Source organism: Chamaea fasciata, unplaced genomic scaffold (assembly GCF_029207755.1).
Source record: "Chamaea fasciata isolate MVZ Bird 193981 ecotype frontalis unplaced genomic scaffold, bChaFas1.0.hap1 SCAF_1, whole genome shotgun sequence".
NCBI classification, from domain to species: Eukaryota; Metazoa; Chordata; class Aves; order Passeriformes; family Sylviidae; genus Chamaea; species Chamaea fasciata.
The window spans coordinates 75,217,234-75,231,579 of record NW_027094086.1 but is presented as its reverse complement, the minus strand read 5'-3'; the positions used below and the strand labels follow the sequence as shown (position 1 = coordinate 75,231,579).

Here is a 14,346-nt window from a genome sequence, read left to right as displayed (position 1 = left end):
TCCTTCTAGCAGAGAACTGTTAGAGTAGGGATTATGAAATGTATTCAGAGTAACACTTGCTACTTGCATTTTTACATGTTGCTGCCTTTTTGGGAAACCTTTTGTGAGTGCTAACACTGTTTTCTTCTGTTAACCCTGTAATAGATTTTGACCGACCTAGTGATCATGAAGAAGCTTTCGCTAGAGATCTTTTAGAGTTTCCCTCTTTAGAAAACGGTGCCGGCACAAACGATGACGATGACTCAAGCATCGGTTTGCCCACCCAGCAAAAACGAAGGAAAGAGCAAACCAATGTCAAGGCGGATCACACTTCGAGACAGAGTAAAGAGAGACCATCCACTGCAGGGTTGTCCTTGCCTTTGAGCAGTGACCAAACCTTTAATTTAATGAGTGGAATTGCTGGCGATGTCATCACGGCTGCGGTGTCTGCTGCCATCAAAGACCAGCTGCAGTCCCTACAGCAAGCTCCCTCACAGGCAGCGCCCAGTTTGAGCGAGGAGACAGACACAGAGGAAGCTGATGATTTTGAACTGCTTGACCAGTCTGAGCTAGAGCAGATTGAGAAAGAATTGGGACTTTCACAAGGTCAAGAAGCAGAATCCCAGGAAAAGAAAAAGTCTTCAGGCTTCCTTTCAAATCTGCTTGGAAGTCATTAGCCTGGAAGTTGCAGCTGGTAAAACAGAAGAAAGTAAACATAAAATACAAAAAAAACCCGATCAAATGCAAAAAAAAAAAAAAAAAAGAAAAAAGGAAAAAAAAAAAAAAGAGAGAAGAAAATTCTGAGCTGTAAGCTTTAACTATCCCTTTAGATGTGTTGTAATAATTTCCCTTATGCAGAATGAATTAACTGGATAAATATCAGCTAATACTGATAGTTTAATATTTCTGGTAGTTATACCTCAATGTAATAGCATGGAAATGAATTATCTATCCACTGTTTGGTTGCAGATGCGTGGTGGAAGTCAGTTGTTCAAAACAGTTGGGGGAGAGGTTTCTTTTATCTTTTTGCCAACCATGTATTTTGGGGTCCTGAGCCAAAATTTCAATATCAGCAGTTTATTTACTCTAGTTTTCCAATCATGTAGTAAAATAAATGACTCATAATGTGAGGGCAAGTTATCAGAGGGCTGCAGTGAGATTAACTGCATCTCACCTCCTTCAATCCTACCAACAAGTATGGATCCCTGCAGTTAGCATTATGTGTAGTGCATCTACTATATATGAAACACATTCACTGGCACAACTTGAGTTTAAATATATGTACAACACTATAAAACCCCCTAGATTTCATACTTAAAATCTTTGGATTATTTTGGATATGGTGATGCATTTCCAAGTTTTTTGCTGTATAGGCTTGTAGAGTTGTAAAGTGGCATGTTATATGACTGACCACCTGCTGTGTTCCTTGATGGAGTCTGGTCCTCGGCAGTATTGCCCATGTGAAGTCAGCCAATGAATCTTTATGTTTAAAAGTTAATATTGTGTAAACTGAACAACCTTTTTGGGAGCAGGTGAGGGTAGTTATTGTTTGGGGTAGAGATTAAAGAAAAAAAAAAAGGCATAAAGGCTTTTTATGTGCCACTTCCTTAATTTGAGATTCTGTAGGTTTTGGTTTGGCTTTTTTTTCCCATGATAGCTGCTTCCACTTGGTACAAAAGTTGTATTGTGAGCTGATCATTTTAAGCTACTTAGATGCATTTGGTGAGGTCAGTTGCTAGAGAAGACACTCAGAATCTTCTTCTTGGCATGTAATTTAAAACAAAAAAAGAACTTGTTTGAATTATTTGCCAGTTTGAAGTCCACACATGCTGAGTGAATGGCATGGGATCTCAAGAAGATAACTTATTTTTCTAGGGCTTTTTTGTTTACCTGTGACAAAACTGCATTGCAATACCAAGCAATAGTAATCCAAGGAGCAGGAAGAAATAAAGCTAATTTTTTTAATGTGATGTAAACCATTAGCAAAGTTGAGGGACCATGTCAGCTGCTAAGACTACTCAAGTAAATTTCCATTTGCTGGCATTTGAAGAGGTAAATACTGTCATCTAGGACCCTCAAAAAGTACAGCAACAGATGATAAAAATCTTCCACTAACATATATGTGTAGGTAAACCTGTGTTTGAAATTAACTTCATTTTGTTTTGTTTTGTTTTTTTCCTTTTGAGGTGGAAAAATAGGCAGATGGCCAAAAAGAGTATAGCGAAAGGAAGGATGCTGAGATTTTTTGACACTAGCTTTATTGTTGCTTGTGCTTTTTGTGTCAGTAACTCATATTGACCGTGTTTGCTGTTCTTTACCAGTAAAAGGGTAAGCCTGTGCCTTCATTATCAAATACATTATGAAATAAGTGGATGCTGGGTATAGATCCCACAAGATGCAGCTTTCAAAATTACAATATCTCAACACCTGAGTTTCTGGAAATCATTAGAAAACGTGGCCCACATCGCTTCCACAGCATGAGTTGCTAAGTCTCTTTTGCATTCACCAGCCTGTTCTTCTCGGTGGGGGGGAGGGGGGGGGGAAGAGTAAACAAAGAAATCAAATACCCAACCAAAATTTTTAAAAAGCTTTTGTTGAAAAATCAGTGAGTTTAAAAAGTTCTCAGATGACTTAAAAGCCTAATTTCCTTGCCACATGTTTAAGACAATCGGTACAGTTAAAAGAGTACAAATCCAAGTTGCTGATGAAGCTTTGTGGGACACCCAAACAACTGTGTGCTTCCTTGTCCAGGAGTACTGCTGCCAGAAGAGGAAACAGGCTGCAGGACAGGGAGAGGCAGGAGGGAGGGAGCAGTGCTTCACAGGCTTTTCTGGAGCAGATTGGCAGGACAGACTAGCTGGCTGTCAATGGTGGCATTGTAACAGCGTGCACTTTATTGTTGTTTTACGAGAAATGCTTGTGGTTATGAAAGTATGTAATAACACAGGGGCACTCTTCTAGAATAATAGATTAGATCAGAAAGAAAAGCAGTTGGAGGAGTTTCTCAGACTTTTTGTTAATTACCCATTTTCTGGTTTCAAGATAGGTAAATAGATTGATTTTTCTCCAGTACGAGTCTTTTTTTTTTTTTTTTCCCCAGAAAGAAAAAACTAACCAAAACTTGAACAAGTAAATCATTAAAGTTAGGGACATAGTTGCTTATGTGAGTGTCTTTAGAATTTTTTTTTCTGCTGTCATGGTAGTCAATTACATTCAAGTCCCTAAATACTGTGTAATGGGAAGGATGTAATTCTTTAACATTTCATATTCTTCCTTAGGTAGTGAAAAGATGTCTAACTTTCTGCAGGAAATTATCTCTTCCCTTCCACACAATCCCATGTAAGAAATACTTTGCTTGGACACAATATATTCCACAGCCAGCAGTTTGCCAGGAAAACACAAAGAAAATGTTTCTCTCCTTTGTGGACCCCTTCCACACTGCCCTCAGCTGGAAATCCCTTGAGAAAACTTCATTTTGCTATATTATAGCAGCAGCCACGAAATAGCAGTTCCTTTAAAATTCCAGACACAATGGTCCACAGCGTCTTTCCTACCAAGCACTGTCATCAGCTTCCCATCCTTCAAACTGAATGCATGGGCAGGAAGACAGGCAAGGGGGTATAAGGCAGTACATAGCTTTGAAACATGCAATTTTTCCATGGAAAGCATGCTTGTGTGTGATTTCCAGACAAAAGGAACATGGGCAGCGTAGAGGGCATAGTGTGAGCCGATGCCGTGGGGTAACTGTGATCCTGCCCTGGGATCAGTACTACTTGTGCTGTCTGTGTGCTCATACCTGGCAGTAAAGGGCTCACCCTCCTGTGCCTTGCAGTGGCTTTTCACGTCCTGATGGAAGAAAAGGACGTATGCCAGGGCAAGGATGCAGGTCACTTTCATACTCGGAAAATTTCCCCTTGTGTCAATACATGAGTGACAGGATCACCATCTGATTGGTGGCCTTAGGTGTGTTAAATCCAGTGCAAAACCACCTGTTTCCAGCACACAGGGTTTCCATGTGTATGTACCATACACCTGCTGACCTTTCTTCTGTTTGTTAATGGAGAAAAATACTATTCTATGCAGAAGAGTTGAAATAATTGTAACCCAAAGTAATAGGATCTGAAGAGATACTCGTTCTACTTGTTCTGTGTTCGTTCTGCACTTTTTCCAGGCTGTCCCAGCCTTCTGAACAAGTCCCTGTAGTCTCCACGTCTGTTCTCAGCACAAGCAGCATCGCAGTCTGTGAGTAACCTCCACCCGGGCAACCAGAAACTGGAGAATTACAAAATGTCCGTATTTAAGTATTCTGCAGCACTTTACCTGCCTGATCACTGTTTTGTAAACATGGAACTATTATATTGATTGTTTTAATAAATATGTGTTAGTTTTTATCTTTCATCATCTCATTGTGTGTTTGCTCCCAGAAATGGGAAAAAAACCCTGTAACAACCAACGGGATGACCTTATCGCTCTCTACAACTACCTGAGACAAGGTTCTAGCCAGATGGGGTTCGGCCTCTTCCCCCACATAACCAGCGACAGGACAAGAACAGAGTCAGAAGCTGCAACAGGGAAGGTTTAGGTTGGGCATTAGGAAGAATTTCTTCACAGAAAGGGTCACCAGATACTAGAATGGGCTGCCCAGGGACGGGGTGGAGTCACCGTCCCTGGAGGTGTCTCAGGAAAGACTGGATGTGGCACTCATTTCCGTGGTCTAGTTGACAAGGTGGTGTTCGGCCATAGGCTAGGCTCGATGATGTAAGACAACTTTTCCAACCTGACTGACTCTGTGAAAACAAACAAAACAAAAAAACCCCACCAAACCCCAACCGGCCGAAGGCAAACAGCCGCAACCCCCCCGGCCCCGGCCCTTCCGGGCGCCGCCCCTGCCTTGCGCCCTCCGGCCGCCAGGGGCGGGCGCGGGCCGCTTCCGCCGGACGCCGCCCGCCGCTTCCTGCCCGCGCGCCCCGCCCCGGCACCGCCAGCTCCGCCGGCCGCAGGTGCGCGTCCCGGGAGCGGGGGGCGGCGTGGGATGGGACGGGACGGGGTGGGATGACCCGGCCCGGCCCGGCCCGGCCCGACGAGGGTGGCGGAGGGCAGGCGGCGGCGTGGCCCGGTCCGGTCGAACCGGCTGCGCTCCCTTGGGATGCAGGCTCCCTGTGAGCCCGGCCTGGTCCACATCTGGCCTGGTGATTCGCGGCTGCCATCTGCGCCCCGTCTTATCTCTTGCTTTTATTTTCATTTGTATTTATTTATCTATAGGTTTTGCCCGACTTTTTGTTGCCCGTGTAGTAAACACCTGCCTTGTGCCACGATTACGGACACGGGCTCAGTTTAAATCCAGCCGAAGGATTTAAAAATCAGCCGTAATCAAGAGCCTCAGGGGAGGCCGCGATTTGTCAGGAAGGGCTTGGGTGTGCTGCGGGCTTGAGAGTGCCCGGGGTCTCCTTTTCCTGAGCCGCACACAAGGTAGGACTCGGTCGGGGCTTCGGTCCTGTGGCTTAAAACGCGGGGCGGGGGAAGGGGAGGAGGAATGCCGGCGGTTCGTGGGAAGATGTTGTGTAGCTACATGGGATTTCCCTGTTTTATGTACTTTGACTTGTAAACACGTCTCCACCTAGACTACTCTGATGTAGTAGTCAGAGGTGAAGGTTTATGGCTTTAGATTTTGTTAGTTACAGACCTTATTTTCTGAGCTGCTTTCTTTTGGGTGGGGTGGAGCGGGAGGAGGTCGGGTGTTTTTAAATGCCCCGGTGGTAATGTAGCGTGTAGCTTCCGTCTGTCCGTCATGGACCAGAACAGAGTGTTCTGCCTCAGGGCCCTGCAAGGGGTTTGTCACTAACGGCCAGCGTGGTTCTGACTCCGTGTTTATGGCAAAGGTTGGGGCTTGGGCGGGGAGGCGGGGAGGGAGCGCTGCAGAGGAACGCGGTATGCCTCAGGGATAACTTGGGATCTCTCAGCGGGTGGAGAACACGTTTTTCTCTGAAATGCAAAAAGTACCTGTTACACTGAGAAGATGCTTACAGTACTCTAGATAAAATAATATAGCCTTTATTTTCTGCATACCCCCCCCCCGGTCACTGTAGCACTGCAGACAGCACAAACGGTAATAAGTAATAAGCCCGGTGGTTCCAGAGAATCAGCGTTTCATAATGTGTATTTTGACTTTGCATGTTTATGATTTCTGCCACTGCTTCTCCCTGTTACTAGTTTCAGGGAGGGGCTGCTCTTCCTCCCCCTGCTTTCAGACCTCCTCATCCTGATATATTATTTCTTTTTTCCCCAGATTAAGCCATAGTTTTTCTATATCAGTTAAAAGATCTGTGATCTCCGGATTATGATTTTCTTGCTCTTTGCTTTTGGAGCATTCAAGAAATTCCATCAACTTCGATTTAAAAAAAAAAAAAAAAAAAAAAGCTGAGTTTTATTAAGCACTGAGAAGGAAGGAAATGTATGGGTTTGGAAAGGACAGCATCAGTGGTAGGTCACTGCTCTGCCCAGCCCCAGTAAGATGGCTCAGCTGGGTGGTGGGAAGTGAAGGGAGACCAGGGTTAGTGACCTCAAGTGCTGGATCTAGGCATGACTGACTGCATCTCCACATGAGCAGTTCTGCAGGGTAAAGTGTTGTCAACCCTACGTGCGCTGCTCCAAAGCGGCTAAGAAGGCTTTATTTTTAAATGCAGTGACTTTTTTTTGCCATTTAATAAGGTGGAAAATAGAAATAGGCCTGTAATCAGGCTTTCCCTTTTTACCCTTATTTCTGAGGAGTCTCTGGTCTCCCTCAAAGTCTTACAGTTGGCAGAACACGAGCTTGTTAAGAACCTTCAGTCACTGGTCTTCCGTGAAAAGTGTAGAACTTTTGAAATACTATTGCTGTGACTGGGGGCCCTCTCTTGCATCCCAATCCCAACAGGCACAGCCGGTTCTGCATCCGGAGCTGGGATGCTCAGCTGCTGCTGTGGTACAAGTAAACTCAGTTCTTTGTTTATAAGTTTCCTCTCTTGCTCCACGCTCATTACTGATGCTGGTGTTTAATAAATTTTATTTTGCGCAAGAACTGTGAGTCTAACCCTGCCTTTAAAGAAGGTTGTCAGGATGTTGTGGTGGGGCTTTTTTGTGTCTGTTACTTAGCTTTTTTAGCACGATTTTATTTTTTCCCACTTTCTAGCAATGGCCACGTACACTTGCATCACTTGCCGTGTGGCTTTCCAGGATGGTGACATTCAGCGTGCCCATTACAAAACCGACTGGCACAGGTACAACCTGAAGCGTAAAGTTGCTGACATGCCTCCTGTCACTGCTGAGAATTTCCAAGAGAGAGTCCTGGCGCAGAGAGCAGTAGCAGAGGAGCAGAACAAAATCACTGCCACTTACTGCACGGTGTGCAGCAAGAGGTTCTCCACCTTCAATGCCTATGAGAATCATCTGAAGTCCAAGAAGCACCTGGAGCTGGAGAAGAAAGCCGTCCAAGCTGTCAGCAAGAAAGTGAAAATATTAAATGAGAAGAATCTGGAAAAGGGGCTGGCCCCAGAGAGTGTGAATAAAGATGAAATGAACACAGCTATTCAGCAAGCCATCAGAGCCCAGCCATCTTTGTCTCCAAAGAAGACACCTCTACTTCCTAGTAATGCAAGTAGCTCTCCAGTTTCCAGGGAAAGCGCCAGCTTGTCCCAGAGCAGAGAACGACCAGAAATACCTCCACGGCTGCAGTGGTTTGAACAGCAGGCAAGGAAGCTGGCCAAGCAACAAGCAGAGGTAGAAGAGGATAATGGAGAAGAGGATAATGAAGAAGGTAAGGCAGTAAACACACTGACAGAAGATAGCTTGGGGTAAGCTATGGTTTGAGCTAAAGCTTCCTCCTCCTTCTGTAGCAGTGCAGCATTTTCCATCCCAAAAGGTCTTGCTGTTGATTAAATTCTCAGTTTAACAGAAGGAGTTAAGGTTGGCCCATGTTTGCAGTCAAGGTCTCTGTGGTAGTGTCTGAACTGCCAAATGTTCAACTTACAGACACTAATGCATGTAAAGATTGAATATAGTCACTAGTATGAGCACTATTTCCCACATAAATTGTCAAAGGAAGTTTTCTTTGAAGAAGGCTAATGTAACAGGTTACCCTAAAACTTTTTCTGAAAAACAAATGAACAAAAATCCAGGTCTGATCATTTGCTGTTGTCCCAACTCATTTTCTGCTCTGTTGAAGGGAGGTGGTTGGTTTTGTTTCCCTCTACCCCCTAAGACCACAGGAGAAAGTTTGCTCTTCAACCTGACTGTGTGGTGTCACTTCTCAGCATGTTGATGTCTGTGTTGAAGTGGGTTTACGAGTTGCCACCCCAGTGGCCTTTTCCTGTGAATACAGCTCTGTGTTGGAGGTCACTCTGGAAAGCAGACAGCTGAAAAGATCAGAGCTTCAGAATTTCCAGAAAAGGTTTATATTTAACCTGGATGCTTTCAGTGCTGTAGTTGACAGTGCAGCTCCAAACACATGTATTGGAGCAGTTGAATGGGGTGAGTGAGCTGTAGCCCAGGGGACAGGTATGAATGAGGTGAAACTCCATTCCAGCTTCTGAAACCCACGTCATGTGGCTGCGTCTGTTACAGCAGTTTTGTGCTCTTGAAATTTCTGTTGCAGTTCAGTGAATCTGTTCTACATGAGAAGAAGCATTTACCTCTGAACATACATCATAACACCTAAAGAGGAAGCCGGCACTTGTCTGCACTTGTCTAGTGTTAATGTGCTAGTCATAAATTGTATTGCGAAAATCTCTGTAGGTTTCTGAATGTTAATTGTTCTTTAAAATGTGTGAACAGGAGTGTGTTTTCCCTCACTGCTGGAAATGAGTATTTTCCTGATGTTACCAGAGTTGTCTTGTTTTCAGTGAGCCATCCTTGTGTTCTTGCCCTGTGGTGAATTAAATTAAATGCCTAGAAACAGCAGTTAAGTGTTAATAGTTGGAAAAATGGAGAGGGGAAAGTGTCAGATCAGCCACCGGTTTTTATGAGCAACTTTGTGCTTTGCTTTGCATCTTAAAGAGAAATGTCTTTTACTGGCAATGGTAAATTCTTGCACCTAGAGGTGACTGTGTGGCACTTAGGTGTAAGAACAAAAAATGCAGTATGTTCTATGATGGCTTTTTCTAACTTATTTGGAACTTATTTTCTTTGGGAAAAGTATAAAATGGTTTTTTTTTTTAAACTTCCTTTAATAGACTGGGAAGATATGGATTCTGATGAAGACCTTGGCTCCGATGAAGAGATGGAAAGTGTGGAAGAGGAAGAAGAGGAACAACAGGCAGAGGCTGGAAGCATTCCTGCTGTTGGGGCCATTCCAGTCACAGACTGCTTGTTCTGTGCCCATCACTCGAGATCTCTCACAAAAAATGTGGCACATATGACAAAAGTCCACAGCTTCTTTATTCCAGACATAGAGTACCTTGTGGATCTCAGAGGACTAATCAAGTATCTTGGTATGACAAAATTTTGTCTTAACTTTTTGTCAGGATAAATATATTCTGATAGTGCTTATTTAAATTTGAATATGACACCAAATGTTTTGGTTTGGGTTGCTGGTTTTTTGTCTGAGTGCTGTCAGTATGTTGATCATGAGCAAGACCACAGGCTTTCCAGGGAGAATAAGAGAAAACTTGGATGAGCAAACATGGTCATGTACCCTGTAGGTCACACATAGTTTTCTGATGTTGAGAAAGTTGTTCAGATAACGTGAAATTTGGGACAAAATTCTGTTGCTAAAGCGTGCATATGAATTGCATTGTCCTACCAGTGAGTCACAAATATTTGTCTCTTTGGATTACAATGGATGTGAGAGAGCTGAAAGCTAGGAAAAAATGTATCATCCTTCTAGTCTAAAAATAATGATGAGAATAAAATAATTTTGGAGTGTTGGATAGAAAAAACGTATTGGAAGTGTGAAATTTGTTATTGGGAATACTGAATGACCCACAGCTTGTCACAAGAAATCTCTAAATGGCTAGACTTGTCCCTGATGGGACGATATGGTCAAGGCATAAGACCAGCAGGGCTATCCTGGAAATAATGGGCTCGAGGCTCCTCTTAAGTCTCTCTGCCTGCAAGCTGGGAAGGCTTTGTCACAGAAGTGTTAATTATTGACTAGGGAGATTTTTTTCACACCAATGGAATTGCCAATATTTTCTGCAGGAGAGAAAGTTGGCGTTGGGAAAATCTGCATCTGGTGCAATGAAAAAGGGAAATCCTTCTACTCTACGGAAGCAGTCCAGGCTCATATGAATGATAAAAGCCACTGCAAACTCTTCACAGATGGAGATGCTGCCCTGGAATTTGCAGATTTCTATGATTTTAGGTGAGGTTATTTCTCTTTGAGTGGGACACAGGTGGGAACAGACAAAAGGACAGTTAAACATTACATTAGAAACTATTTATTCATTCTTAAAATTTAGTGGTGTTTCAGGTTCCAGTACTTCTTGCATTGGTGATTCCCCACTTTTTTAGGTAATGGTAACAAGAAGATTGGTTGTCTTCTTCTGTGATTGTTATTACCAGTCCTACATCAAAGTACATTTTGAATTCTGTTTTGTGTGTTTGCTGTTACTGAATTGAGATTTCGGTGCACCAGCCATAAAGGTCATAACTGTCTTTCCCATTACCTTTTAACCAGATTGTGGACTTAGCACCTACTGTGGGTTTCTTACATAAGTTTTATTGTTTAGCTGGAGTTGAACAGGACTGCTGTGATTTGGAGGCCTCTTGTTGAACTTCCAGCTCCTTATCCTAAGCTGTGTTCATTTTGGTCAGAAATACCTCCTATTATTGGGTCAGGTGGAGCTTCTGGGAGCGCTCGTTCAGTAGCTGTGCAGATCTGGTGACCTGCATTATGGAGGCTTTTCACCATAAGTCACTGTTGGATGTGCAGCAGCAGAACTGTGCTGAGTTGCTGAACAGGGTGGAGGAAAGGGGTTCCTTGTGTCCAGGCTCTGTTCAGGGCAGGGTTCTGCTGTTAGGAACTCTCAGACGAAGGCGGGTGAAACATGACAATGTTTGTGCCTTGCATGGTGGTTCTTTTGTAGAGTGGGTCTGGATAGCTCTGGCTGCTCTCCATGTTTAAACCATATATTGCTGCTTTTCCACAGGAGCAGTTACCCTGATCACGAGGATGGGAAAGATGTGGAGGGTCCTGGAAAGCACCTGGCAGAGAAGGAGTTGGATTATGATGATGACACCATGGAGCTTGTCCTTCCATCAGGTGGGCACAGGGTTTGTGTTGCATCTTACTTTCCCTGCACCTCCCATATATGCCTCCAGTACCTGCAGCACAGGGCAGTGTTGTATTTTCCTCTGGGAATGGGGTTATGTCCTCAGCTTCCATTATTTTCACTGCCAGGTAGTTCAGCTTCTTCAGCTCTGGTGGGTGTGTGGACTGGGGCAGTGGATTGCTTTGCCCATTTTACTTCTTCATTGTCATGTGGTGTACTCCAACAAGAGTTTCCCTATTTGTTTGAATGCAACTTGGAGAGGCTATAATTTAGGTTATCTAGTGTAAGGTGTTTTTTGTAGAGAGCCAGCTCCTACCTAATTCAGTAAACCAGTTCAGTAAATTACATTGCTAAATAGCCTTTCTCTAGTACAGCATTTGGCACTCTCACTTGGTTTTGTTTGTTTGTTTGTTTGGTGGTTTTGTATCAGGGGACCTCAACCCTTTAATTTTGAAAAGTGCTGCCAACTCTGCAGTTACACAAGTTTTCCTGATTGTCTGCAAGTGGCTTTACTGTTTACTTGAAACAGCATTGCCTCTCTGCTCATTCCACTAATCTAAATTTTCTTTTCTGATAACTGCCTGTTTGTTATCTAAGCTAAGGCCCTCTTGAACAGCAGCACATTTTGTGGTTTTTTTTCAAGCAGCTCTTACGGTAATTATATTGAATTCCTAATAATCCTAAAATCTTTCAGGTTCTGCACCCTTTTAACACGTATCTCAGCAGAGGAGTTTTCCATAGTTTTCACAGTGTCCTTGAGTACTCCATTTCAGAAGCTGTTTCATGATGGATAATAAGATGTCCCTTCCTACGGGCAGGTGCCAGAGTGGGTCACCGTTCCCTGATGAGGTACTACAAGCAGCGTTTTGGCGTGACCAGAGCTGTGGCTGTTGCCAAGAACAGGAAAGTCGTGGGCCGGGTGCTGCAGCAGTACCGAGCCTTGGGCTGGACGGGGCAGCCAGGTGAGTGACAGTGGCAGGGCTTTGCTGAGGAGGAGGCTCTGGGATGTCAGCACTCTGCAATTTCAGAGGTCAGCTTTGCTTTACACGTGGGGTTTATGCAGTAGTTTGTCTTCCACTCAGTTAATTTTCATTCCTGACATCCAAGCAGATATAGGAAATTTGTTTCTAAAATCCAGTGCGGCTTGTCATGCGAGGTTTTCATTCCATTGTTTGTGATACTTGATGACTTCCTGAGATTCCTTGGATTCTGCCTGTCCAAGCAACTACTCTTGCTATTTAATAATAAAACATAAGTCATGCTTTGACAGAATACTTTTCCAGTTGAGGTACAGTGTTGTGGTCTCTGTTCACTTTTGAAACATAAGAATCTTGCTTGGAATGCAAAACAACTATTTGTCTTAATCACAGTCATGGGTATTTGTAGAGGGAGCTGGGCTTTCCCTAGAGAAAAGTGGAAAGAAGAGTGCCAGTATGGGAAGGAAAACCTATAGGTAACTGCTGAAATACGTGGGGAGGTCAGCGGGTTTGATACAAGGTGTAAGTAAGGTGACAGATCTATCTCTTTTCTTTCTCTCTCCCTGCAGGGGCCATCTCTGCTCAGCAGCGTGACATGCAGTACCTGCAGAGGATGAAGGCAAAGTGGATGCTCAAGACAGGAATGAGTAACAATGCTACAAAGCAGATGCATTTCCGGATGCAAGTCAGATTCTGAGTTCCAAAGAGAACTGCCTACAACTGGTTATGGGAAGGGAGTTTTAATGGTTTTGGGGTTGTGAATTCTCTTATTAAAATGGACTTGGTGCCTATCAGATGCTGATGTGTTTGCTGGTGTGCCTTCTTCTGGGAAAAGAATGGCAGGGAACTTGTCTCTTCTGAAATAATGATGGGCCTAACTTAATAAAATACCTTCAGTGGAACATGTTGGCAGAGTATTCATGGCTGTGACTGAAGGTGCATGCATAGTGTTGCTGCCTATCGTTGTGCAGCCCATTTCTGGGGGGCACTTGACATTGTCATTTGTCTGAATATATTCAGTTTCCAATTCTAATAATTTGTTGAAGTCAAGAGGAGATCCTAAATCTAGATGCTTCATATGGGGTGTATTGAATGTTTCCAGTTATGGTGCCAGATGTGTTAGCTGGGTTGTTTGGGAGTTCTAGCTGGCACTATTGAGGTGAAAATTTGAGAGCAGAGTTTCATGGAAGGTTAAGTAATAATTGTTTGAAGAAATGCACTGATAGAAGACATAACTCCAGGATTAATACTGTCCTCAGAATTAGGCTGACTTTACTTGCCTAATGTTCCAGCTCAGGATTAATAATCTGCAGTGTTGTTGTTTTACATTGAATGTAATGAATTTTCATTTTCCTGAAAACTGCTCAAAATTATCCTAACATTTAGATGAATGTCAATCAAAATTTTACATTTCCTGCTTAAAACTCTGAAGATACCATGGATGACTGTTTGTTGTTCCCACTCAGTACTGGTGTTTGGTTATCATCATGCAGTGACCCAAGGCTTGTATTGGCTGGAACAGGCAGGCTCTCCCACTTTGGCAGGCAACTCCTGTTCTCTGTGCAGATTTGCCCAAAGAAGCCTGCTACTTATGAAGAGATGGGGATTGCCTGAATTTCCTGAACAGTCTAATTCAGAAAAAATGCTGGTAAGTAAACATGAAAATTGTTGGTCATTTTGCAGGTCACAGGGAAGCAGATGGAAGTAATTGGTATAATTTTCACCTGTGATTCAGTCCTATACATCTTGCTGCAGTTTAGTCAGAAGAAAATGGAAGAGAGGTATGGGAACTTTTTGATATTTTTCAGGAAGAGTTGTAATACTCAGGTGAAAATGGCTGCCTTGGAACACCAGCAGAGGGCGTAGGAAAGCTTTTCCCGGAATTGTGTTTGCAGTGAGAATAAATAAAGCCTAGTAAGAGCACATTCATGCAGAAGAGAGGTAGGGTGAGACTGCAGAGCTCACCACTACCATGAGTCAAGATTAGCACCAGGTTTCTGTGAGATGAATTGCTACTAATATCTTTACCTAGGTCCTGGGAGACCACTGCATGTGCATTGCTGGCATAGGATGGCTGGAGCAAGTGTATGGGGAATGTCAGCAGGGTTCAGCAACATTGCTACAGTCTGGACAGCTTTTAGGTA

At 43.6% G+C, this 14,346-nt stretch overlaps 2 protein-coding genes across 2 annotated transcripts in view; both read left to right on the top strand.

Annotated features, from left to right (window-relative positions):
• RETREG1 (reticulophagy regulator 1) overlaps positions 1-4,377 on the top strand; it is a 64,774-nt gene extending 60,397 nt beyond the window's left edge. The window contains 1 exon segment of the mRNA XM_066186397.1: positions 145-4,377. Coding sequence (XP_066042494.1) covers positions 145-656 — 512 coding nt within the window. The 3' untranslated portion in view covers positions 657-4,377.
• A 555-nt stretch (positions 4,378-4,932) lies between these two features.
• ZNF622 (zinc finger protein 622) lies at positions 4,933-12,996 on the top strand. Its single transcript, XM_066186383.1, has 8 exons — positions 4,933-4,979; positions 5,242-5,448; positions 7,148-7,771; positions 9,186-9,443; positions 10,153-10,315; positions 11,103-11,215; positions 12,044-12,187; positions 12,772-12,996. The coding sequence occupies exons 3-8, from the start codon at positions 7,150-7,152 to the stop codon at positions 12,897-12,899; spliced, it is 1,428 nt and encodes a 475-aa protein (XP_066042480.1). The 5' UTR covers positions 4,933-4,979; positions 5,242-5,448; positions 7,148-7,149; the 3' UTR covers positions 12,900-12,996.
• The last annotated feature ends 1,350 nt before the right edge of the window (positions 12,997-14,346 follow it).